The sequence below is a fragment of the Penicillium chermesinum genome, assembly GCF_028974085.1.
Source record: "Penicillium chermesinum strain IBT 19713 chromosome Unknown utg000005l:1.0-4115287.0:1.0-4118363.0, whole genome shotgun sequence".
NCBI lineage: Eukaryota > Fungi > Ascomycota > Eurotiomycetes > Eurotiales > Aspergillaceae > Penicillium > Penicillium chermesinum.
Window position 1 is genome coordinate 1,561,953 of NW_026695315.1, and position 25,831 is coordinate 1,587,783.

The 25,831-nt window shown below is 49.9% G+C and overlaps 9 protein-coding genes across 9 annotated transcripts; 4 read left to right on the plus strand and 5 right to left on the minus strand.

The window, feature by feature from the left end:
- Positions 1 to 289: 289 nt before the first annotated feature.
- Positions 290 to 844, minus strand: N7468_006757 (uncharacterized protein; the record flags this gene model as incomplete). The annotated part of the gene is made up of 1 exon (XM_058476053.1): positions 290 to 844. The coding sequence occupies one exon, from the start codon at positions 842 to 844 to the stop codon at positions 290 to 292; it is 555 nt and encodes a 184-aa protein (XP_058328943.1).
- Positions 845 to 3,264: 2,420 nt separating this feature from the next.
- Positions 3,265 to 5,430, minus strand: N7468_006758 (Zn(II)2Cys6 transcription factor; the record flags this gene model as incomplete). The annotated part of the gene is made up of 3 exons (XM_058476054.1): positions 3,265 to 4,958; positions 5,028 to 5,225; positions 5,280 to 5,430. 3 exons carry the CDS (start codon positions 5,428 to 5,430, stop codon positions 3,265 to 3,267), a joined length of 2,043 nt encoding a protein of 680 aa, XP_058328944.1.
- A 4,127-nt stretch (positions 5,431 to 9,557) lies between these two features.
- Positions 9,558 to 12,169, plus strand: N7468_006759 (SAM and PH domain-containing protein; the record flags this gene model as incomplete). The annotated part of the gene is made up of 3 exons (XM_058476055.1): positions 9,558 to 9,560; positions 9,615 to 9,785; positions 9,851 to 12,169. 3 exons carry the CDS (start codon positions 9,558 to 9,560, stop codon positions 12,167 to 12,169), a joined length of 2,493 nt encoding a protein of 830 aa, XP_058328945.1.
- A 1,823-nt stretch (positions 12,170 to 13,992) lies between these two features.
- On the plus strand, positions 13,993 to 17,059 carry N7468_006760 (NACHT and Ankyrin domain protein; the record flags this gene model as incomplete). The annotated part of the gene is made up of 6 exons (XM_058476056.1): positions 13,993 to 14,381; positions 14,448 to 14,512; positions 14,565 to 14,675; positions 14,816 to 14,840; positions 14,899 to 15,444; positions 15,508 to 17,059. The coding sequence occupies 6 exons, from the start codon at positions 13,993 to 13,995 to the stop codon at positions 17,057 to 17,059; spliced, it is 2,688 nt and encodes an 895-aa protein (XP_058328946.1).
- Positions 17,060 to 17,144: 85 nt separating this feature from the next.
- On the plus strand, positions 17,145 to 17,864 carry N7468_006761 (ankyrin repeat domain-containing protein; the record flags this gene model as incomplete). The annotated part of the gene is made up of 1 exon (XM_058476057.1): positions 17,145 to 17,864. The coding sequence occupies one exon, from the start codon at positions 17,145 to 17,147 to the stop codon at positions 17,862 to 17,864; it is 720 nt and encodes a 239-aa protein (XP_058328947.1).
- A 191-nt stretch (positions 17,865 to 18,055) lies between these two features.
- N7468_006762 (autophagy protein 5) lies at positions 18,056 to 19,154 on the minus strand (the record flags this gene model as incomplete). The annotated part of the gene is made up of 3 exons (XM_058476058.1): positions 18,056 to 18,459; positions 18,513 to 18,945; positions 18,996 to 19,154. Coding segments are annotated over 3 exons (996 nt in total), but the record flags the coding sequence as incomplete, so codon positions are not given.
- A 370-nt stretch (positions 19,155 to 19,524) lies between these two features.
- N7468_006763 (MmgE/PrpD family protein) lies at positions 19,525 to 21,044 on the minus strand (the record flags this gene model as incomplete). The annotated part of the gene is made up of 4 exons (XM_058476059.1): positions 19,525 to 19,895; positions 19,948 to 20,179; positions 20,223 to 20,741; positions 20,808 to 21,044. 4 exons carry the CDS (start codon positions 21,042 to 21,044, stop codon positions 19,525 to 19,527), a joined length of 1,359 nt encoding a protein of 452 aa, XP_058328949.1.
- Positions 21,045 to 22,519: 1,475 nt separating this feature from the next.
- N7468_006764 (sugar porter family MFS transporter) lies at positions 22,520 to 24,276 on the plus strand (the record flags this gene model as incomplete). Its single annotated transcript, XM_058476060.1, has 3 exons — positions 22,520 to 23,056; positions 23,151 to 23,552; positions 23,608 to 24,276. The coding sequence occupies 3 exons, from the start codon at positions 22,520 to 22,522 to the stop codon at positions 24,274 to 24,276; spliced, it is 1,608 nt and encodes a 535-aa protein (XP_058328950.1).
- Positions 24,277 to 24,981: 705 nt separating this feature from the next.
- On the minus strand, positions 24,982 to 25,512 carry N7468_006765 (hemolysin-III channel protein Izh2; the record flags this gene model as incomplete). Its single annotated transcript, XM_058476061.1, has 1 exon — positions 24,982 to 25,512. One exon carries the CDS (start codon positions 25,510 to 25,512, stop codon positions 24,982 to 24,984), a length of 531 nt encoding a protein of 176 aa, XP_058328951.1.
- Between the last annotated feature and the right edge of the window lie 319 nt (positions 25,513 to 25,831).

A 25,831-nucleotide genomic window follows, 5' to 3' on the forward strand; every position in this document is an offset into this window, starting at 1 on the left:
ATGCATGACGGTTTTCATGACGGGTACGTAAAGTCAGACCTCTTTGCAAGCTTCCTTGCAGGGTTCTTTCAAGGACTCCTTAAATGTATCTTTGTAGGAATCCTTATAGGAATCTTTGCAGGAGGCCTTGCAAGATTCTTTCTGGTCCTGGGTCTTTCTTCTCTTTCCCTTGGGTGGAGGCTCAAGTGGTGTGCGCTTGTATGTCACTGTGCGGGTGACGACCTGGCGGACACTGACAGCCTTGGTGGGAGTGGCACTTCGAGGAGTCTCAAAATATCGAACTTTCCAGTCAGAAGGCGAAAATGGCGAATAGAGTGTAGTTGCGCTGCGTGGTGTTGCGCTCATCGGCGTTGCGCTCAATGGGGTCGCTGCGGAGCGCGGAGAGTCTTTCGCCGAGAAAGTCTTGATGGACTGCGGGATGCGCAGTCGTCGAAGTGCAGGGGGGGGATTTTGGCGACTTCAAGTGAGAAGGCGACCGTGGTGGAAGGGAAATTGAAGGAGACTTCAAAGATGGGGCCGAGGAAAAGGCAGGGCTTGCGCTAGCGGAAGGTTGGGAAATAGGTGATGGATCATCGGTTTTCTCAATCTTAAAGATAGGAAAGCTAGTACCCCCAGCGCTTCTTGGACTACTGAAAACTGGAGTAAGAGCAGTGAGGAAGTCGGTATAAGCTGAAGGAGTCGGGATGGAGGAGCATGAGCTTTCACTGCTGTCCTCTTGCTTTATTTCGCCCGCGCTGCCGGTGCTCATAGCGCTGACGACCTTATGGTCATCATGAATTTCCGAGGGGAATGTAAATGATTTGGGAGTCTTCAAAGGAGGAAGCTCTGGTTTTTGGGACGGCATCTTGCTGGTGTGTTCCCAATACAAGAGAGTGTTTAGAGCTTGACGAGTGCGTAAGGCGAAAGAATGGCGAGGAAGATTTGACGTAATGTTTCAATAGGAGGGAAGGGAATACGCGGTGGTATATATGCCGTTTAGAGCCCAGACACGGCAACGTGTATATCCTGGGAAGAGAGTAATGAGAAAGACGTACGAAAGAGGCGGAGAGGAGGAAGTAATTAAATCTTACCAAAGGGGAGGGACAGGAGATCTGCCTTTCCTTTCTATAAGGCGGAGCAGGTCCCGAAAGAGGGAAACCTCAGTCCGTAATGTACAGACCGTGACGGAAATACCGTACCGGACGGTATAACACGTATGACACAGTCTTTTGCGTCGAGCCTGAAAATGGATTAGCGCTATTCTTACCGCCACTAAGCAGTTTGGCCCCTGGGCCTAGGAACACTCACCCTTGGATGCCTCAAGCCAGTGTAGAAAGGGGGAGGCTGAGCAGTGGTGGGTAATCTGATCCCAAAAAAAGACCGTGAGGAGTGGTCCAGCACTCTCAAAAAATTGATTTTAAATGAAAGCAAACAGGAACCTATGAAGCAACCAGTGCATCCACAAGTATCTGAAAATGAATGTAGCGTCCAGCAAGAGGATATGAGAATCCGATGAAAAGAAAAAGGAAACGAAGAAAGAAATGAACTGATGGTTGCAAGATCTGATCGTTCGACTACTAGCACTATATAGGGGAACCTTGCCCTGGTCCTAACCGCCATGGCTTTCAAGGTCGCTCAAGCAAAACGCTATCGACATTGTCGCGCGCCTTCTGAAGTAAGACCCTCAAGCCTCTTCCATCCCTGACGCAAACAAGACATGGTGGGGCAGCTGAGGGCGCCTTCGTTCCTTGGGCAACTCAGCCCTCGCGGCGAGTTTACCGACGTCCCATTCGCTGAATGAAGAGCGCGCGGTTCTCATACCCCTAGGGCGGCTCGCTCTTCACTACTACTCTCCTACTCCGAAAGATTTGAAACTACTGCCAGTTAATCTTGAAACCCTAGAGTAGACTTGGCAGGGTGAAGATCTTTCCTAAGTATTTCTCCCAAACATAAGCTACTCATCTATTGTTCCTCAAAGCTACCCGCAACATAGTGACTTGCAGGTTTCACTAAACGCTCACCATGGTATGCTTCTAAATTGCCCAATCACCCGCCAGGGAGCTAAATTGTTAAGGCTTTAGACCCCAGTGCGGCATACGTAGGAGACGTGGAGGATATTAAGCAACAGCCCTCCAAGACCCAATGCGCCAGCACGGACGCGCCGTTCGGAGAGTCTCCAGCATCTTGTCAATAGAGCTGGAAGGCCTTGAACTGCTTTAGCCTTGACTGTTTTGTTTCATAATGAATGCGATCATAGTGAATGCAACGATAGGCCACGGTGGGAGTGAAATTCTATCACAGGAAACAATTCCCATCAGTAGCTGTTTGGTTGGTTATGAGTAAATCTTCCGCATATATGCCCTCTGCGTTACAGCTAAGTAGGATTCTCAAGATAGTCCCAGTAGATGAATTCAATGAGCGCACGCTAAGAGACGATACAGAAATAGAAATAGGACTCGCAATAGACGCATATAACGAACTAGCGGCGATAAGCTCCACTCGAGTTCTTTTTTTTAAGAAGTAAAAAAAAGAAAAATGAAGATTAAGCGAGTGTCAAGCCGGCCCCAACTAACAATATCGTACACCTAGGTCTATTGCCGAATTTGGAAGCTATCAGTATTTAGCCTGGGGATGCCTGTGGGAACATCTTGTGAAGGCATAAAAGAATCGTTTCGGGCTAGAGATGTTCGCTTACAGGACCTTGAACGAACCGACACAAATGTATATCAGCATGACGTCTCGGCAAGACTCTATTCAAGACAAGCCAACACTCAAAAAAGACTTCTTCTGGGTTTATTTGACATTGGAGTAAGCAAATGAATGGCGACGCTATAAGTCAAGTCACCTGTCCGAGTGCCAGCTGATCAATTCCTCCCTCAATACTGTGCACGCCAGTTGAGCAATATTGTGAAATCTCGTCCAAAGGATATAAAGCGAAAGCATAAGGAAAGGGCTCTGCAAAAAATTCCGGTAGATTGACTGCTTTTAATTGCCTATCTGGACCTGCATGACATGAAATACTAGGCATGGGGTTGGGGTATGATATCTAGTAGACGCTACCAGAAAGGGAAACCAAGGAGGAGAAAGTCGCAATGCTCTGTAATGGAAGGCAGTTTTCAAAATGCCTAGAAGGAATATAAACCCAACATGAGTGGGTATGGGACGTCGCAATCAATGAAGTAACAGAAATTCGTAACCGTGAACACCAACCCGAATGCCACACACAAAAAGGCCCAAAGGAAAAGAGCGCTAAAACCAAGAAACCCGAGTACGAAGCTAGAGGTATCAAATCAGAAGGAACCGCCATCCGTTCCGGTTCATCACATCCCGCCAGTGGACCTGTTGCCTCTTAATCTCACGCATACCAGGAGACGGAAGAGGTGGCTGCATCGGAAGATCAGAGCTAGGACCGGCATATGTGGCATTTGGATCTGAGATATAGCATTGAGAAGCAATTGGTTGGCCGGCAGGATCATCGGTCAGTCGCCAATACTCGGTCAGTAGTTGATACATGCGACCATAACTTCCAAGGTCGGCATGGTCGCCCATGGCGGCAGTCCGATCGGTCAATACTTGACGGAATGAGCTCCCTGGGACTGAGTGGACACCAGTGATGAGAAGTGGCCAGACGAGCGACCGGTCGTATCCAAACATTCCAGCCGGGATGTAAGAAAGGGCAGTGGTAACCCCATTCACCAGGTTTTGGGTGCTCGTGTGGCTACGGTCAGCACCTGGAACCAAGCTGCAGAGGTAGATGCGGGCGGCAAGGCGGAATAATGCAGTCATGTTCTTTGTGAGGATCTCAGGTCGAATTGAGCCATTAGGAGAGAAAGGGCTCTCGAGTACTGGGTCGGCAGGCTCCGTATAGTCCAGTTGATTTCCGAGGTCTGAGACATGAGTGCAGAGAGCCATCGAATCCACACGGTTCTCTTGCTTCAGTGACTCGAGACAGGCAACCTCAGAAATCAAGTACATGACTCTATCATCACAGCCCATCAGTTCTCTCAGCCCTGATGGAGTTCCACTCAAATGCTTGGTACGATAGGTGTGGGCGAATTGGGGAGTTCTTCCGAGCATAGTGGCACCGAGGATGTCAATCCAGGATGTCAGAGACATACTGAAAGGTGGCACCATGTAGGCACCATATGGAATCATGGCGTTGGTCAGGTCCAATTTGGTAACAAGGTTTGAAACCGCTTGGAAGTGGTCGCTCCAAGGGATATCTGGGAGAGAGTCATCGGGAGCACCAACAGAACAGTGGAAAAAGATCATCGCTAGTGTCGCGTCAAGGATTTGCTCGTGTTCCCTGTCACTGTTTAAGGACTGGCATAGCTGAGAGATTGCTTCATATCGGTGTCGCATAATATCGTGATCAATCTGTTCGCCGGTCAAGCCGGTCGTTGTCTTTAGGTGAATTGCTGCCACGCTCAGACAACAGTGGAAATAGGACTTGTTGGTCTCGAGAGACTGAAGGATTGCCTGAGCACGAGCAGAGGCCCGCTGATGGACTTCCAAAATCGGGAAGATCATGCCAAGCACATTGTCAATGAAATGATCAAGAAGAGGGCGATCGTAGTCGTCGACGGGAATGTTGGCGCTGAGAGACGAAGAGGCCAAGCCCACACTATGCTCAGGGAAAGTAGCTGTTTCGAAGGCCTGGGGGGGATTGACGAATTCCCCTGTAAAGATCTCTTCCGGGGGAAACGTAGGCAGAGTCGCGTGCAGTGCAGGTGGGCCCATAGCGCTGAATGTAGAAGTAGATGAGTCGTGTCGCAGAGGTACATCATTAACGAAAGTTTGGCGTTCGGTTCTGACATCAATTTCGTAAGGGGTATAATGACTGTACGTGATGGGCACGAAGCCTGGAGTTGAGAAATGAGGCCCATATGCATCCCATTTCTCTGCGAGCGGCCGATGATAATCTTGCATGAAGTCGCTGTCAGAGTCAGGGGATGTAATCACGCGAGCTCGCAGACCATCTGAGGACCCATGAGATGTCAATAAATGATGTTCCGATCAACGGGAATCTCTTATGAGACTTGACGTACCATGCTGCCCGCTCCGCTCCAAGGTCTTGGTTTGCTTGATCTTGTTCTTTATCCGCTCCTTCTGCATTCTTCGCTGCTCAGGGCTTCCCCACCACATCGGTCGCTTATATTCGCATTTGACGGAAAGATTAGTGCAGGCCTTGCACGAGGGGTGCCCCTCATCACACTTCTTTCTTCGAAGCCGACAGGTATAACATCCTTAAATACAGTTAGAATGAGAGCAGGATAGAACTATATGATACCAGTACATACCAGAACGCGATCTCTTGTGGGTTTTGGTTCCCTTTTCCTGCGGCTTTCCGCTCTTCTGCACGCCCGTGGGCTTTTGCGAGGACGACGAGCTCGAGCTCGAGGCCGAGGCACTGACCCTCACGGGAGCATTGGTAGGTTTGGTGGAAGGCATTGTGGGGTAAGTATCCACAGAATCAAGCAAAAAAAAAGTCGCCAACAACCGTAGGGGATCGTCCCGAATGAAAAAGAAAATCGGTCAATAGGATATCAGGGCGTGGCACAGCCAACAGCAGTAGAGGGTCAACACAGTTGCCGAAGGAGGACCAGCCGCCTTTTTCTTTTGTATGAAGGGTGCAATAGTAAAGCTGGACCGGCAGCCTTACAATCTATTAGGCGTAAAATGAAAGGGGGAAAAGGAAAGGAAAAATGGGTAAAGCACAGCTTCAAGACGGTTTCTCAGAAAAACTCCGGTAGAGATCTTGGATGCGACTAGTTATAAGTTCGGCCTGCGATCAGCAGCTGTGCAGGTGTGCTTCTATTTTTTACTCAACACGGTAGCCAACACTAGTCCGAGCCGGAGCAATCTGCGAACATCAGGTGGGGAGGGTCTACGATCAGCAAATCATTATTGAGTTACAGATTGTTGGTCCGGAATTCAGACTAATTTTGGGTCCAGACAGGGGTGTAAGCACGTAGTGTGATGAGGGACAGGTCTTCCGGAGACAATCCTCCCAGCCCACTAATGCAGCTAAAGAGGGTTGATCAATGGCTTCCTGGGGATGCGTGATGTTGCAGTGGGTCTGGTCACATCCAAAATAGCCCAAATTAGCCAGATATTTCAAATCGCTCTCTTAGCTTCTCCTTTGGCATCTAGTGGAACCTTCATACAAGGACTTCTGACACCTGATAGGCGGGTGCGAACCGGACTAACTTGATTTTGCTTTATAGCTCATATTCTCACGGCCAGTCGCATGATAGAATCCAGCCCTTCTTTCTCCGCCAGCCACGTACTGAAGAATGCCATACTAGGATTAAAAGACACAAGCTGGATGAAACGACTCTCGTCTGGACTGATCTCCCTACAATGACTGATAAGGCTGTGTTGCATATTATTCAAGCGCTCAGGAGGAGTTGTGTTAGAAACCAACCAACGGGTAGCGACCGCAGCTCTCGAGAAGATGCTGTCGCCTTGCGAATCAGATCTCGAGTCCGGAGAGCGGAGGAAAGCGACCGAATTAGATGGGTCCACAACCCTTGGATAAGAAGTTATCATTGGCCTAACAGATGTTGGCAACTAAATCTGTACCCTGTGATGTGTGATGAAGTAGTTCGCCGTGCATGCCAAGCTTCCATTATCAAGTCCCCGTTGGCCGAAACTGAGAAGCCACCAACGACGCTAAAACTTAGTGCCATCTGTGAGAAACGGGAAGGGGACTTCTGAGCCAATCGTGGGACCCAACTCCTGCAGAGTCTGGGGACGCTAATGCGCTCTCATGACGCTCGGACTGTGATGAGGCACTCAAATGAAGATAATTAGCGGGAGTTAGGCGCCAATTTCATGAATAATATTTTCTAATTTGGGTCGCATATTCCTCTTTACGGCACAAGTCGAGTAAATTTAGCACGTCCAAGGCTTCTATTAATATCCATTTGAGGCATTATTAGCCTCAGTTTATGGAAGATTTTCCATAATTAGCATACATTAGTGCGGGATCATTCAAGTTCGCTTCCAGCCTCCCATCCCGCTGCAACGATTTCCCCCACATGCCAGGAAAAGAAAATGCCAACCCAACAATCCATACTACATGAAAAACACTTGTCATTAGCTGCTTTCTACTTTGGAATGGGCAGCCGATTTAACCGTTAATTACATCTAAATTTGGTTGTACTCTTAACCTGGAGTCACAGGATCGCCGTAATAATGCTCAATCCTGTATGTCGTCATTACTCCAGTTGCCTTTTTACGAGAGACCTGCTAGCAACAGATGTTTCTCAGCTTTGGCCAATCTTGGCCTGAGAACATGTCGAGATACTCCCATTCACTGCATTCTTACAATACCAGTGATGGCCAGAAAGGTCCTCAGTATACCATGTAGCAGAGGACTCGGAGTAAAACTGACGGATTTCCTCGATCCGATGAACTTAGCTAGAGTAACATTTATCCGAAGTTTCCATATGCTACTGTTGGTTTATGCCTTACTAGAGAAATAGTTTGGATTCATTTGTTCCACGAAACCAGGAGAAAAATGCCATGTGCTACTTCACCCGTACGTGCCTGGCTTGTGTACATGGAACAACCTGGTTCGATACTACAACTACATTTTCAAGTTGCCCAGACCCAGGATCAGCTATAAACTAATGGACTGCTGCATGGTTGACTGACAATTGAAAATCATATGAACCAACTTGAATAGTCCCATATGCCACAGTACCTAAGCTGTTTGGCTGATCGATCAAAACACCATTTCTTGTTGGCACGTGGGCTGACCGGTTGGAATCCGAATTCAAGTTCGCTTATGTGCTCTGTGGATCCATGTTGAAGTTCTTATCCCAGCCACAGGACCACAATTGACGGCTGTCCTAAGGACTATCCCTGCTGCTCTTCCCAATTGAATCATTGAAAGTTATGACATAACCTGTTATTCGTTCATCAAGACCCACGTCCCAAAAGAAAAACAGTGGAGAATACAGTTGATGCGACTCCCTGTGGGAATGCCACATGGTGTACTCAATACGAAAAGCCATATTCAAAGAAGAGAGACCTTTCGATCCTCGGTATTAGATAATTGCCTGGTGTATCTGAATATGGACTAATTGTATGGCGCAGAGTAAAAAGCTCTTCTGTGATTAAAGTAATAAGATTGGCCTATACGGCTTTAGATGTAAAACCACGAAGCACGCGGTGTGCCTCGCTCGTTCATTGTGGATCCGGCTCTTTGCATGGCCATCTGGGCCGAGCATGTGTTCTGTTCCCACTCGAGACCGGGGAAGCTTGGAGAACCCTAAACGCCGTCCATTTGCATGAATAGCCAGGGCAGATAATGACCGAGATCGGCAAAATAAATTTATTGTAGTTGAGCTCAACATGGGCTTCGAAGCCTCCTATAATTACAGAGGGAGTATGATCATAGGAAATAAGGCAAACGGTGACGGATTGCGGCTTTCGCTACAGCGCACTTGCAGGCTGTAGCATCGAGAACTCCTCATTTGAAAGGATTTACTGGAGCTCCACTAAATCTAACCAATGGCTTAGAGTACCTGGAGGGGAAAACAAGGCGAAGGAGACCCGCGGTGTGATGACAACGGGTTAATGAAATTGCGGGTGATGAAGTGTGACGAGGCTTCAGTGGTTGGTTCGAAGGATGCCCGGGCCCGAGAGGAGTCATGCTGCCGAACGCCCAATCCTCTTCCAAGCGTGGTTTTCAAAATAGGTAAATTTAGGGATAAGGTGCTATTATTAACCAACATATTTGCGGCGCAAGGTTCTGCATATGCGGGGTTCACAGCCTCTGCCAACACGTTCGAGAAGCATCTTTTTCGCTGCAAGGCAGACGCGGTCATGCTGGTAGCAAGAACAAGTAGCGCCCAGAGATATCGTACCCAGCCACCTTGCTGCGAGAGCGACGAGTTGGTGAATTTATACAGAAAGACGTGAAACTGGTTAAGCGCTCGTACTGCGCCCCAGGATCCCATCGAGAGGTGGAAATGTGCCGAGCGAGTCGTCACAGCAGTAGCGCCGTGACGGACCGCCTATCAACGTGCGCTATCACCCGCTCTGCCCGCCCCGTCCTGCATGATTGAAGCCAAATAGGCATGAGCTAGCCAACCAGAGTGTAGGAGAGATATTTCTCGCCTTGATCCCTGGCATTGGGGGTAAAGCCTCTAAACTAGTGTTCCAGTTTGGCCTGCGGACCACCCAGGAAGGTCGTGGGTGCATCCGGGTGTGCTTACCGCTGGCCCCCCTAGCCACCGATTTCCTCGTAGGCTACAATCACAATTCGTCGAATCCGCTAAATTGTCCGAAGTACTAAATGTTGGGTATCCGGCCTGCCAGCCCCACAAAGGAAGAACCCCCTTGGTGTCTCAACAGTGGGTTCCGTACATAAACGCTGCGGCACCCGATCTACCCATTTCCGGCCATCTTTTCTTACCGTTATTGAATGCTGGAATCATTCTCCACGATTGCTATTTCGCCTAACCAAAAAAAAACACAAATTCCTTTTCATTTCTTGAACCATCTCCTAACCTAGAGAACATTTCATTCACGAGCAGGCTCAGTTGGGCCATTGTTATGACAACATGGTGCGCAGTGATTCTTCCTTTGGGGCGCTTGGTGAAGTCTGACTAGTAGTATAGGACGCCCAGTATGGCTACAACCTCAGCTATATGATTCCTCGCAAGGAGGAACCGCTTCCTCTATTCCCTGCTCGAACTACCATGCCACGGCCCCTGTCAGAGGCGACTGAGATATCCGACGAGGAAGCCGCTGCATACCTCTACGATTCACCCATGAGAAGTGTTGCTTCGGTAAGTGATAGTTGCGATATAAGGCATTTCACAGGATAATATTCTAACTTATCTCTGTCTTATAGTTTGGGACTGGAAGTGTTTCAACGGCTTCAACCCCCGACCAAGTGACCACCCCAGAATCCACTGGCCTCACTGCCTTTGATTTCCATATCGAGGATAAGAATACTCGCGGACCCTCAGGGCCTCATTTGTTCAGGACATCCGTCGTCTCTGATCATCAGTCAGCGCTGGAAGTTGACCTCATGCTGGAGCCGACACCTGGTACCGCCGTTGCTCCTTTCCACAACAGAGCCTCTAAGCTGGAGCCATATCGACAAGATACCCCACTTCCAAGTCATCTTACTTCAGTGACCCCCCAGCCACAATATGAACCTAGAATCGAGCGGGTCTCGAGTTTTGGAACAATGGCTACGGCTGATTGGTCACCCCAGGACGTCGTACAATGGATGCAAAGCCTAGGATTCGAGAGCGATATCGTCCACAAGTTCTTGCAGAACGACATCTCTGGTGAAATTTTGCTTGAGCTCCAGTCTGAAGACCTGAAGGAACTCGACATTTTGTCCTTTGGTAAGCGACGTCGGATTATGAGTTCTATTCAGAGCCTTAGGAGTGGTTCTTCTGTGTCTGGCAGCTCTGTCCCAAGTTCTTCAAGAAACTCGGGTTCAACTGCGGAGATTCAGTCTACTGTGCGAACTTCAACCATGATGTCCAGCACCAGCCGTCACCAATCAAGCATTGGCTCTCAACAGTCAAACAGCAGTTACAACTCCTGTCCTTCAACCGATGAAGATAGCGTTGAGACGAGGCCCAGACGTCGTCGCCAGCAGTCTAGTCCAGAGATCCACCGGACTAGTGATGTCCAGCCTGGTGACTCCGTCTCAATTGTTGCTATTGAGCAGCTATTGCCCAAGATGCATAACTGCTCCAAGGGTGAACATTGTCGCAAGTGGCAGAAACAGCAAGCGAAGATTGCTCGGCTGGCTCAAGATCTGCCAATCCAGGCTTTTGGTGGTCGTGCTATTCTTACCGGCGACCCAGGGAATCCACTCACAGCACCAAATCTCCTCAAGTCCCCAACTAAATCTGAGATCACACCCTCCATTGTGGCCTCTTCTGATGCAATGGGTGTTGACCGACCGAGTACGATGCAGTTGTCGCAGGAGCGTCTGAAGGAAGTTCAGCCACAAGATCCCCAAGAAAATGTTCGCAATTACTTGAACTTTCAGAGCTTGTCGAAGCTGCAGACCGTCAATGACCCTCCAACCCCCCCTCGAGAATCGCTTCCCTCGCCGGATTCCGAATCTCCAGATTCTGCTAAAATCACACCCACCTTGGCAGATAATCTTCGTGGCCTGCCTAGACTGCACATCCCCAGTATGCACAGCATTGCTAGCACTGTTCCCACTGAAAACTGGTCGGCCCTCAAGACTGTTACGCCTTCTATTCTGACAAAACATCATCAACTCCACCCAGACGAGATGACGGCTATTCCCGGAGGGCTGCAAGCTCAATCTCGCGGACCCATAGCATCACCTGGTGACTTCTATCGCTACGATCCGACCTACAGACAGGAAACTCCGTTCTCAGAAGTAGATGTTCCTGTGACTGCAATTCCCGTCGGCCCCGTTGCGCGCGAAGAATCCCAATCGGTGCCTCCCAACATGCGCTTCGGTAACAGGTTCTTCATGCCAGTGGATCCCATTGTTCGCCCGTCGTCCACAAAGCAAGAGCCTCATCATCGACGGTGTCCATCAGCACAGGGTGGCCGTATGCTCAACCCACTGAAAGAAGACAAGGTGTTGACCCCAATCGAGACACCCGAAGACTTGAAAAACACTCCCCGCGCGCCCCACTGCCGGAACAATCTCTTCGTTAATGCTCAAAATGGCCATGGGCCCAACGATGCGACTCACAGTGGTTGGATGAAGAAGCGCAAGACCACTCGCCTCCTCCGCCATGAATGGGAAGACCACCACTTCACCTTGAAGGGCACCCAGCTCTCTATGCACAATGATGAGGAAGCTGCTCGCCGAAACTCCAAAGCTCTCGAGCGCATTGATGTGGATGACTACGCAGTGGCATGTTCATCGCTTGCGTCCAACTCAAAGTTGACTGCAGCTTTCAAGAAGACTGTTTTGAAGCGGCGAGACAATATTCCTGAGGAATCGGCTTTTGCATTCTCCTTGATCCCAGCGCCCAACAACAATGGCAGCGCCATTGATCGCAAGACCTTGTTCTTGAACAGCGGAAAGTCTCATCATTTTGCCGTGAAGACACGTGACGAGCGCATCGACTGGATGCGTGAGCTTATGCTGGCCAAGGCTCTAAAGCGTGGACGTGAAGAAGGTGCCTCCGTCAACATGAATGGCAATATGATTTGATTCCCCCTCAGCTTGGCTGACCAATATACACTCTCTATTTTCTCTTGCGCTTGCTTAGCTTCCCCCCTCTCGTTCAATTTTCTCATTTCACATTTGGCATTTCAGATACCCGTGGCTGAGCCACCTGGAGCAAATACTGACTTTTCTTGTGTGCGTGTATTGTTCTGCCGCGTTCCTGTTTCTACGAATGTTGATTTCTGGATTGATGTACTCCATCGCTGCCTTTTTTCTCGAAACGAATCTCCTTTCCGTCCCATTTTCCTGTTTTGCTGATTATATTCTATCCCTCCATGTAGAGTGAGGGACCTGTCCAACGCGAGAGGAGGCTCGCGCTTTCGCGATTGGAATTACTAGTACTAGTAGCTATTTTCAATGACAGAGATAGCCAAAAGTTAATGTCTGGTCTCCTCTTATTACTTGTGGTAGCAGTCTGATCCCGGGGGTGCTTTTGATCATTAAGTGATCTGAATACTAGCCACCTGGGCACCTGGGCACCGGGCACTGGGCACTGCTGGCATTATTCTGTGTTAGTTCAAACGAACCTTCAAGTAATATTTCTAACCAGCAAATTTTGCTTTCAATACCCCCGATCTATTTCCTTTCCATGGGAACGACGTTCATGTTCAGAAACGTTGACTGACTGAATGTACCTATGAATATCTTATGAAATGTTTGTACTATCTATATTCTTGAAATCTAACTTCTAGATGTTAACTAAAAGAAATTTATGAGCTCAAACCTAACCGCGGAGCCTCCAGGACAGATTCTCGCTCAGAATATATAATGATAGTAAATGAACGAATATACCCTAAATGAATTGAACAGTTCGATTGATATGATCATTCGAGTTCCTTAGTAAAGCAACATAGTAACATGATCCCTACCAAAGCATGCGCTATTCGAAGCTTAGACTGAAACTTCAATACGCTCACCGGCATTGGTACGAACCTTGGGATAACCCACTGTCCACCTCCACCTGCGAGGACGATGGTCTGATCGAGGTAAGCTTGCCAATTCCGGTCTAGCGCCCTGTCAGTAGAAGAACGTGAGATGCAGCCTCGAAACCAGTTTGACCCCTTTTGCTTCAGCCTTTACTCCATGGAAAGCGGGCAGAACCCCTCCGCGCCCCTCCAAACCCCAAATGATGAAGTCACATCAGTGTTTCACATCAAGGCATAAACTTGATGGTACCTTTGTGGTAGGGAAATCATAGCGGTCAACGGCCTTGTTGCGTGCCGCAGTTCCCATCACACCCGGGGCGGCTAGTGCCTCGATGTGACTGGCCACCCGTTTGTGGTCACGAAGACAAGGAGGCGTCAGCGCTCTACCCACCAGCCTATGAAACTAGGGACACAATCCCTTCGGCGATTCTACCGTTCGAGTGACCACTCACACATTTTGTCGTATCGCTTTCTCCACCTCGATAGCAAGGTCCTATCCGATAAGTACGCGGCTGTAGGTTGGTGTTTCAAGTAACGCTGGCGTAGACCCTAGTGGCGCGGAAGGTACCCACTTGCACAGATGGAATCTTTTGTTTGGATGGTTCACTGTCTTCTGCACAGGCGTTTGTCTCCCAAACGCTTGGTTCAGCCTTTCAATGCCGGTTCCTGTGCCAGGCTGGCGCTGTGCCCACTGGCATCAATGTTGGTCCGGGTTGATTGGAGCACCCCATTTTTTTCTCCAGAACTTTAGTGTATCCCGTGGTCAGTGTACCCATTTGTTCTAGCGCAAAGGGGATTAATGCTTGTGTACTTCCCACTTTCTTAACTACTCAACCCTGAGGTCTTCAACACACCACCTGGCAAGGAGTATTTCCGTTCACCATGGCCACTGGTCCAGCAATTCGGGGTCGTCTCACTCGAGTCTCTCGCACGGTCAGGACTATTTTACGCTGTCTCGGTGGGAACAAAGAGTCCCAAGATATCTCGCAGCGTGCTTGCCTTCTTCTTTGCGAAATATCCGACCTGTTGTTCCGAATCCAAGAGCAGTTGACATGGGTAGAGGAAAAATGGGTCTTGGATCCTACTCGCCTCCATAATCTCAACGAGATTCTGCGATCTCTCGAGTCGACAACTGAAACAATAGAAGTGTACTTCCAGCCAGGTGGTGTTAGTGCTCGATCCTTCAGGAAACGATTGCTAGACAGCACGTTTCTACCGAGGCTCGAGCAATTCAAAGTCATGTTGATATTGGCGTTACAGCCTGACACAGTGTGAGAAGATTTCTTTCCATACAATAGCCACGAGCGCCGAATACTAACCAGACAATGAATACTCAGAGAGAAGAACCGAACGGAAGAGAAGTTGCGATCCAAGCTTCGACAATACCAAGAGCTAGATTCAGGTGCGTCTAGCGTGTGTCACTCTTATCTGGAGATCCTAATAGTTTCCCCCAGACTCTATCCAAGCGACAACCCCAAACTGTGACGACTTTCAGCAGATTACAAGCCAATTTACCACCAAGAGTTTCATGAAATTGGCCGACCTCTGCAACCAACGCCAGAAAGGTACATGTGAATGGATCTTTAATCATGAACTCTACACCAACTGGCTTTTCGGTTGCTCCCCGAACTCTCTACTGCGTTGGACCAGGTATGACCATATGCTTTCCGAAGTGAAATCGCCAGAGGAGCTAATCTGTACTTAGCTGGAGCTGGAAAGAGTTTTCTTGCGTGAGTTGGCCCGGGGATACTATCCAGGTTATTGATCTAACCTAAGCTTCATTTCTAGCTCGGCAATCGTGGACAACCTCCAGCGAACCTTCACATCAGCGGATGTAGCCATTGTGTTCATATTCGCCCAAGACGAGGCGGACGATGGGCCAAACTCCATTGGCTTCTTGGATAAGATGCTGGCTCAGCTTGTTTATCGAAAACGCACGCCCTCCCATGCTACAGCCATGCTGTACAAGTCTGAATCGTTCACGAAAGGACGGGCGTCTGCAAAGGCCTACCAAGATGCAATCAAGGCTGAAATAAACAGGTTTTCGAGAGTTATCTTCGTCATAGATGGACTTGACATGCAATCTGAGAAAGATCGTATCTTGAACCGCCTTCAAAAGCTTCCAGAGCATGCTCAGCTCCTGATTACAATGCGTGAGGCCCGCAGCGCATCAAGGGATGAACATCTCTCAGTCTTGGCGGTTCGCGAAGATCTTGAATTGTATATTTGCAACCGTATCGATCAGGATGGTGGACTGACCTCGGTACTGAAGCAATATCCCTCCGAATTAAGGGAGGCGCTGATCCAACAGGTCATTGAAAAGTCGCATGGACTGTAAGCATGCATTGCCTTCTGTTTCCCTTCTTTGAACTTGCTGACATTCATTCCTGGAAACAGGTTTCTACTAGCGCGACTGCACATGGACTTACTTTCCCGATGCAACGACGGCAGTTTGCTTCAAAGAGCTCTTTTCCATCTTCCAGAAAGTTTGAATGACGCTTATGGTGAATCCATGACAAGGCTTGTGAGCCAAAATCCTTACGCAAGCCGGTGTTTGTATTGGACCCTGTATGCCCAAAGGCCGATGACTGTCTCCGAGCTTAACTTTGCTGCCACTTTCGAGCCAGTCAGCAACTCGAGCCCAAAAGGCGCTACTTCGGAACAGGAGTTGATCAATGAGGCGGGTGGTCTCTTGAGTATCGATGCAACGTCTGGCACTGTTCAATTAGCTCATCAAACGGCGAAGGAGTATCTTAGTGGCCCCGCAGCACGGGTTTTCTTTCCTTCAGCTAAGAAATGTATTGCGGACATTTGCCTCTCGGTGATTTCGTCGGATGAAGTTGTCGATGAATGTTATAACCAAGGAAACACATCCCGCACGCCTCGCAGCGGCATACTGGATTATGCAGCGAAGTACTGGGGCCACCACGCTCGGGAAGTGGGAGACGATGAACAAACCACTCAGGTGCTTATCCGTACATTCTTGAACAAGCTTTGCTGGCGCCGTCCTCCCATCGAGGTGATCACCAACACTGACGGAGGAATTCCAAAGGAGCTGGGGCTTGGCGGTTACTTCTCTGACTGGACTAGTCTGCATGTACTTGCTTACTATGGGATTGTCGGGAAAGCGAGGCGTCTTCTTGAACAAGGAGCTAATATCAACGATTGCGAAAACGACTTCGGGGTCACTCCTCTGCACTGTGCCGTTAATCAAGGACACGAGGAGATGATTGAGCTCCTTCTTGATCACAAAGCCAATATCAACGCAGCTTGCAAGCATGGAAACACTGCTTTACACATGGCTGCCGAGCAAGGCTACCGGAAAATTATTAGGACTCTTCTCCACCGACGGGCCAATTCGCGAACAGTGAACAAGCAGGGGAATACAGCGCTGCAATTAGCCGTTGGAACAACCTATGACGAGGCCACCGTGCCGATCCTGATCAAGAGCCGGTTTGATATGGATGTCCAGAATACCATTACTGGAAATACTGCTCTTCATCTTGCAGTAGAACTGAAGCGACCGAGAATCATCCAGTTCCTGCTCGAAAAGGGCGCAAGCACAACGATCCTAAACCGAAAAGGTGTCACAGCTCTGCAAGTCGCTTGCAAAATTGACAACTGTGAAGCGGTCTCCCTCCTACTTGAGCGGGGCGTGAAAATAGAGAGTCGGTCTGCTTCCGGCGAGACTGCTCTGCATGTGGCAGCCAGCGAGGGTAATTGGGTAGCCTTTGACCTTCTTGTTACAGCTAGTGCCAATATAAATGGGTGGGGAAATGAAGGAGAGTCCCTTCTTCATAGACAAGCGCGCTTGGGCCGCTCAGTCGCAGTCGCAGCGCATCTCCTTGGGAAAGGCGCCAACATTGAAGCGTTCAACTCTCAAGGCCTCACGCCCCTCCAATCCGCGGCTTTGGCAGGGAACAAGCTGATGTTTTTTCTTCTTGCTTGACGAGGGCGCAAATGTTGACGTCCAGACCGCAAAAGCGGAAACACTCCTTCACATAACCCCTTGCCTTAATCAGGACTGTCTCGACATGCTGACAGTGCTCTTGAAACTCAACCTCAACCCTAATGCAACAACCTCAGCGGGGCTAACGCCTCTGCATTACCTCATAATCAACCATGTTGGGTCTTTCGACTCGAAAACCGATAAAACATTACCCTACATATCCTTACTTCTCTCTCATGGGGCGCAAATCGATGCCCCGATTTCCCTTCGGGGTAATGAGACAGCCCTACATCTCGCCGTTACCGCAAAGATACCCCAAGAAATCCTTGTCTCTTTCCTCATCCAAAACGGGGCCTCTGTTAATGCTAAAACAAAGGAAGGAAAGACCCCTCTTCATCTTGCTGCGGAGCGCGGCCGGCATAATATCTTCAAAATCCTACTAGCAGCAGGAGCCGATCCTCACATAAAGGCCCCAGTGAATTCCTCTTCTTCACAATCCGGTACATCTTGGCCAATAGGCGAGGGCATCACGGCTCTCGACTTGGCGCAGAAGAATCCAGTCGGAGTACTTTGGTTTGACGACCAGGGTAGATTTGATAGTCCGCAACCAGAGCAGGGAAGACATAGCGTTGCGACAACCATAGAAGAAGTTGAAATCACGTCTGAAATTGATGAGATGGCAGGATCGACTCTTGTTGGTGATGAAGCGGCCTCGCTATGGAGCTCAAGAGCATCGACGAGGTCCATGGAGAATCCTTCGTTAATTTCCTTTTGGGTAAAAGGGAGCTGGTCTACTTCTACCTAGCAACTATATCATGGGTGGGCTTATTTGTTGATAATTATCACATTTCTTGTCATTTCTTGTCTTTTCTGGGTGTCAATAGGTGCCGGCCATTCCAATTCTCGGCTAGCAAAGTTATTTTTGTTTCAATAAGATAAGGTATTTTGGCCACTTGCTGCGGTGAAGACATTTAAACAAGTTCTATAACCAAAGCATCAACCCATCATACGCACAACAATATAGGCCCACCCATCACCATATGCAGAGCACCTCACCACTTCTTCAATAGGAGCAGACATAGGTAGCACTGCTCCGTGTAACACTGGCCTAGCAAGCACTGGGTTCCTTCGACTGGGGAACAAATTAGGCAGTAGCGCATGCAGAACACTTCCCACGGTCTGAGCTTGCATACTGGGGCTTGACCGAGAGCCGATTATCTGACTTGACTGAACGTTCGACACGGCAACAGATGGTGGAACGGGTGACTGGACCACTTTCAGCGACGGTGATTCATCATCGGGCGGGAGCGGTAAGAATATTCGTATCGGCACATTGCGGAATGGCTGTGACAGTGGCGGGAGGAGTGTATTTGAGATGCGTTGAAAGGAGGGTAGGTCCACTAAAATATTCCAATTAGGAGGCAAATCATTCGAAAAGCGCTGGCTCTCATACCGTTCTCAACAGCTTTCCACAGTCCCGAGGAATCATCCTTCGATAGGCTCATGATACCCTTAGCGGTCCCGTTTCGTAGGAAATCTGCTTCTTTGACACTATTAATAAAAGCGTCATTCATCACCATGCCATCCATGTCTAGTCGTACGAGCTCTTCCACAGGCCAGTCGCTAAAATGGACGGTGAGGCGCCACAGTGCTCCAGATTGGGAGGCATCGGAGTCTTCAGCAGGAGAGCCATCCCTGGTGGCTGGGTCCACGCCAGCGTAGAGATCAAACAAAAGGCCAACAGGATAGTGCCACTTCAACGGTACACCTTCGAAGGCAAACCAGCCATCGCTATGCTGAGAGCTCGGCTCTATCAAGTAGGGCGCATAGAAAGCTCGCAGCTTGGGGAGCAGCGTCGGAAGATATGAGACGCGTGGGAAGGCTATCTGAGATGCATTAGCAATGGCTTCACTTAGGCCCCATTCCGCGATCTCACAAAGTATGAGTCTGTTTTATCGTAGCTGCGGCTCTCTGAGGGTGCCAGGACGATCTCCAGTGGTATGCGGCCGTCCCAGATCGTCTTTTGGATCGCTAGCGGCGAGGGTTGGTTCTCCATAATTGCCAATACACGAAGACGTGAGGTTCCTCTGATGATGCCTAAATTGAACTCTGGTTCTGGTCTTTATCTGAGATAAAAGGCAAGTAAAGTCCCGACGAGTAGTTTAGGCCGGACTGATCTACAGATCGTCAATTTCCAGAGGTATGGGTTCAGATGAGACCCAGATAAAATGAAAGATCGCTGAAAATGAAATTCATTTCCCAGGACACAGCATCACTTGAAGTCGTTGAATATGCATTCTGCATTGTTAACGGTGGTATTGCGGGAGTTGTTGATGCGGGCTACGCTCCCCTCCGCACACGTGATGATTGCTGGCGGGCCTTGGATCTTCACCCGCCTAGTTATCAGGGAACTTGAACGAGTCAACGATGGATTGAAAAGTGTTATTATTCCGACAAACTCTGATCTACTCAATAGGATTTACAGTCCGGCCTACTAGTAGATCCTCCAACGATGTGATGTCCGCGACCGTCGCGAGATTCACTACCCGGTCTACGATCGCGTCCCTCCTCCCGTCGTCCATAACGCCCTTTGTGAAGCTGCGGAGCTTTTCTAGGATCTCTTCATTCGAGAGACCAGGCACAGCATCTCGAGGGGCTGCAAGCGCCTTGGTAACTACGCTATTGTCTGCGAAGGAGATGGTCACCTGTTCATAGCGTCCACCCAGCTCGGGGGTGTGCAAACATTCGGTCTTCTCGATCAGACTCCATAGCGAATCGCGATTGAGTAAGTCATGGCAGAATTCTTTGGGGGAAGCTTTCTTATTCGCAAGTTGGACTGCCGCAACATATGCTGCAGACATTTGAGCCCCAGTCGCGGAAAAGAGGACGCGTCGGTTTCCACCCCCCGTGCTTGAAGGCTGCCTCAGACAGCTCGATCTGGATGCTTGTGACGTTGTCGAAGTCAGACAGTCGCTCCGAATTCTCCTTCTGCAACTCGGCAATGGCGTCGATAGTGCAATAGGTCCCTGCCATGGAGGCGTACGACTTCACTCGGATACCATCTGATTGCCAAATGCTTCCCAGACCCTTGGTCAGCCCCTCTGGCAGGAAGGGTGGCTCCTTCCCGGAGGTTTGGCCAAATACTGTCAGGAAACTTCCCTACCGTTCCTCGAAGACGTTGCTCGAAGACGTTCCTGACCCCAGTATAGTGACCCTGGGCCATCAACGCGGCGAAAAGACCATTGCGCGCGGAGAAGCCATGCTGCATGCGTTTTAGGTCGCTACCAAATTGAGCGGTCATCAGCCCACAAGCCTGCGTATAGGCGATGCCCAGAGCGTCTTTGATATTGTCCTCCTGCAGACCCGAAAGCTTGGCGACCGCTGATGCCGAGGCAGCCGGCCCAAACACCGTACCAGAGTGCCAGCCTCTTGCCAGCATATGTGCTCCGTGAAGACATAGCCCCACCCGTGGTCCCGTCTCATAACCTACAATCGTAGCAAGTAAAAGCGCTTTGCCGTCGAGCAACTTTTGGGTCTTGGCTTTCTGTTGATTGGCTGCTGCGAAGAGCGCTGGGAGAAGGATCGAATTTGAGTGCAGGGGAGCCACAGCATGCCAGTCATCGATCTCGAAGGCTTGGATTTCCGTGCTATTAAGCAAAGCCGCAGACAATGCGCCTAATTTCTATTCATCGGTGGATGAGCTTTTTAGATAGCGTAGTGCATTCTTCAGTAATTATCATGGTGTTACCTTCTCGTATCCCCAAACTACACAATCCCCAGGCGGCTCGATCGCGAAGACCGTGTTTGCAGCCTTCTTGGTCCATGAAAGATGCGCACCCACCAGCGCGCAGCATATGCCGTCTAAGATCAAGTACTTGGCGCGTATCCTGACTTCTTCTGGAATGTCACCGATTGAGAGGTTACCGATCCAAGAGCATAGCTGTCTGGTCGGTCCGGGAGCTTGAGCTTCGCTTGCCTGCGGCATGAGGAGCAGTATTTGTGAGGAGAAAGGCACTTACCCCTTAACTCGGTTGCATATATACAGTTTGAACTATCAAAATTCTTGTCTTGATGCTATATACAATGGTGTGGCGGTTTCGTCCGAAAGCGGGCCGAGAGTGTTTGCCTTAAGATATAATGTAGACTTCAGGTTGAAGTGGAATGTTCCCTCGACGAAGTTGTATCCTCAGCGAAGTATACCCAGAACAAGGGACAGAACAACAGAGCCCGTGGACGGGGAGAAGTTGATGCCGGGCCCCATTTAACCGAGCAGGCGAATTGCAGACGTGCGCCAAAACCCTTCCTTCTACTCATTGGCATCACCGCGAGCCACCATCTGCGAGCATACTATAATATACATGCATTCTAGTCTATACGAAGGCATCTCTGACCCGCTTCGATGTACAAAAGACGTCCACGGGACCAAACCTATTCGTTTCCCCCACAGTCGAGGTGAATACGGGGTAACTTCACGACCGGGGTTCGGTAGCCGAGCTGCACGGCGTAAAGCCCGAGTTGAACGCCAAAGACCTCTGCTCCAAAGGCCGAGTGGGCCAATTCTGTGACGAAAGAGTGGCAGAACGTAGTCCTTTGCCGTCCTTGAAGCAGTTAGATTGCCGATGGCCTTTTTGTCTCCAGGAAGAATTCGACATCCCGTGCAGTCCGATCCTCGGGATGATTCCGCTTTAACCCAGGGTTAAAAGTTCTTCCCCATGCTCCACGTACCCCACAGTATTCTGTCCGGGTGCTTTACGGGTTATTTGGATGCCCTACTCTCCACACTTCGGTTCATCCGGGGAGATACACGTTCGACGTGCAGTTATTACGTTATTACCCCGGCTCTGGTGAATGATGTGGCTCCGGAGTAAGCCTAATGTTCTGATTAATAGTATCTGGGCGGAGAAACGCGTCGCAGGGCTATTCGATATTCCAATTCCTTGTGCACTTCGTATTATAGAGGGTATGCGTCTGTAAAATGCCTGAAGACCGCTCAGTCTTTCCGGGGTAATTGAAAATTTGCGGCGCTCTGGTTGATAGGTAGAGATCCTTTCCCGGGCAAACTCACAACGAAATCCAGGATGCGAGAAAAATCCAGAGATATACGCCAGGTCATTCGCTGGACCGGCTGAACGGTTCCCTATTCGAAATTTCGTGCCGGGGAAAACGCTTCCCCGGAGCATGATGGCCCACTCGGCATCTGTGCCCTCTCAGGGTTTTCGTAGCCCTATTTTAAACCTCATACTGTCCAAAGCACGGGGACAAGGCATGGCTTGTGGAGAGGAGCTAATTGAGCAGATTCACACTCATATACAATCCCATGCCCATCGAGGTGGACGCTGCATTGCTTTACGACCAGCCGCCCCGTCGATATCTGTTGCGGTTCCCACATCTCGGTGATTTTAACCCCCGCTCTTCAGCTATATCCCAAGTACTCATAAATAGCTGTCCGGATTAGCAGCTATGGGTGTATTAGCTATTGTTGAGGACCGCCCAACACCACCCTCCGTCTACAATTGGCGAGTCTACGTCCTCGCCTTGGTAGCGTCATGCGGTTCCAATATGATCGGTTATACTAGTGCCTTCATCGGTACAACTGTCACCCTCTCTTCATTTAGAAAGGAGTTTGGTATTGACAAGTTGAGCAAGGCGGGTCAAAATCTCATTAGCGAGAACATCGTGTCGCTGTTCATCGCCGGCGCTTTCTTCGGTGCCCTTCTCACATACGGCCTCAGCCACTGGATTGGCCGCCGGTGGTGCTTGGCTATCGCTTCTTCCGTATTCATCATTGGTTCTGCTCTGCAGGTTGGTGCGACTAGTAGCACTGGCCTCGGCATCCTATACGCTGGTCGTGTCCTGACCGGGCTGGGTACCGGTGTTGCCTCTAACATTGTCCCTATCTATTTGTCTGAACTGGCACCGCCAGCTATCCGTGGACGTTTGGTCGGACTTTACGAACTTGGATGGCAAATTGGTGGTATGCTGGGATTCTGGATCAACGTACGTCCCCGAACCTCAAGCCCGAGTCTGTATCGGAGGAGAAAAAGAAAGAATTCTCCCTACCTATGGATGATACTAACTCCGTATGCGTTAGTATGGTGTTAAGCAGCATATGGCAGCTAACCATGAGCAATGGGTCATTCCTTTCGCCATCCAGATCATTCCCTCTGGCATGCTTCTTGCCGGTACCCTTTGGATCCGGGAATCCCCTCGTTGGCTGCTCATGAAGGACCGCCGAGCCCAAGCCATGGAGAACCTATGTTGGATCCGTCAGCTGGATGCCACCGACATATACATAACCGAAGAGGTTGCCGCCATTGACGCAGCCCACGAAGCTATGCAAGCTGCTGTCGGGTTCGGATTCTGGAAGCCCTTCCAGGCCATTTCCAAACGGCCGAACCTGATGTGGCGTCTGTTCTTGGGATGCATGCTCTTCTTCTGGCAGAACGGGTCTGGTATCAATGCCATCAACTACTACTCTCCCACTATCTTCAGCGTAAGCTTCACCGGGCTTCTCTTCCTGATTGGACCGATACTAATATCTCCTCCAGAGTCTCGGCGTCGATTCCAACACTGTCGATATCATGACCGGGATCTTCGGAGTCGTCAAGGCCATCATGACCATCGTCTGGTTGCTCTTCCTCGTCGACCAGCTCGGTCGCCGTAACCTGCTCCTTGCCGGTGCCATTACCGGCTCCATCTGCATGTGGGTTATCGGCGCATATGTGTACATCGTCGAGCCAACAAAGCACCACTTCGAAAGCCTGACCGGCAGCGGGATCGCGGCCATCTTCTTCTTCTACCTCTGGACCGCCGTCTACACCCCCACCTGGAACGGAACCCCCTGGGTCATCAACTCGGAGTTCTTCGACCCGAACTTCCGGTCGCTGGCGCAGGCCTGCACGACTGCCAGTAACTGGCTCTTCAACTTCCTCATCTCCCGTTTCACCGAGCAGATGTTCGCTGCTATGGGCTACGGCGTGTACATGTTCTTCGCGTCATTGTCCTTCCTCGCTTTCTTCTTTGCCTTCTTCCTGATCCCCGAGACCAGCGGTATTCCTCTCGAGAAGGTCGACCGACTCTTCGAGGAGTCGCCTGTGTGGAAGGCTAACAAGAAGCTGAAAGAGAAGCTCAAGGAAGAGGAGGAGCAGTTCCGGTACGATGTTAAGGATAATGCTGTCCATCAGGAGACTGTGGAGCAGAAGCTTGAATATGTCTAGAGCTTGTTCTTTTGCCCTTGAGCGGCTGTGGAGACTTGTGTAGAAAGATTGCGTTTGTAAATAGATTGATGGGCCCTTACTTCTTATGATTGGAGCCGGCACGGTGTCGCAAAATTTTCAACATCTTCTCGATGTTTCTTCCCCTTTTTATCTTCTAACCTTCTAAAGCGACGGGCGGGAAGCCTCGTCTTATAAGTTTACAGCGCAGGTGCGATGATGATAGTTATAGTCAAAGGCTGACAAAACGCCCAACAGGTGGACCGTCGTCGCAAGGACGACTAAAGTATGGAAGATCTGATGCGATGCCCCGAAGATGTCGTATTTGCCCGGACTGATACACTCTGGGAATCGCGTCTGCAAAGTATCAGCACTCAGCCCAGGTAGCTTACCAATTTTGATATCGGGCACTCACTGTATAGAACCATGCACCCACTAGAAATAGAGACCCCTCTGCGAGATAATACGGCATCCCAGACTGAATCATGGACTGTCCGAACCCGTGAATAAAGACTCCATGTAGAATAGGCGCAAAGCCTGTAAGAGCAGTCGCTATGAATGTGCCAACCCGAAACTCACGCCAGTGGTTGCCCCTGAAATCTGGGATTTACCAGAAACGTGATCGACACGACACTTAGCGTGAAGATCTAGAAACCAATCAGCTCATCATCCCCGACCTCGGGAAAGTAGATTCGAAAAGAACTTGATTCATACCATAGCCCAATACCCCCTCTTCAATTCCTGCTCACAATAGAAAATAACATAGATCCCCGAAACAAAATTCCCCAATGTCGACAGCACAATACCAATCAAATCAACCTGCAACCACAGACTATTCACCCGGACAGAATGATTCATCAGCGTGTGGTACATCGCCGACAGCCCATAGCACACCGTCGTCGTCAGCACAAAGAACGCGAAAACCATAAGGTCTGCCACCGTTGCCCTCGGGTATTCCACTCGCAGATACTGGAGCAGATACCACTCGCCCGCGAGAAAGACCAGGCCTGGGATAAGATGCGAGTAGATATTTGCCGTCTCATTGTGCAGGTACCCCCAACTATGGAAGCAGGCAGGCGCAGAGTTGGAAATCGGTCTGTAGCCGTGCAGAATGAACTCGTTATCTGAGTACCATTCGGGGATCTCGTTGAAGGAGACCAGTTGGGGTTCTTGGGCGAGCGGGTCGTGGAGTCTATCGGCGTCTTTGGGAGGCCACAACTCCGTTCCCTGGTGTGGCATTGCTTCAATGGCTCAAAGCTCTTCACCGGGCAGGGGTTTCCTCTGCCTTATTTATGGATTGGGGGGGGGGATCTAGTGATTCTCCCTGCATCTCAACATTGAAGGCGGTGGCCAATCAGAGGCCTGGGAGGGGATGCACGTGGCCCGGGATCGTCGGGGCTTGCGTTGAGCTGGAACGAGTGCTTTTACGGGGGCATTGGGACGGGGAATTGAAGAATGTCATGTCAGGCGGCCGATAATTCTAGACTAGGGCGGGGGTATAATTGGTACATGCAGGTAGCTCCATGATGCTAAATTCGCTACAAAAACAGGGAGAAGA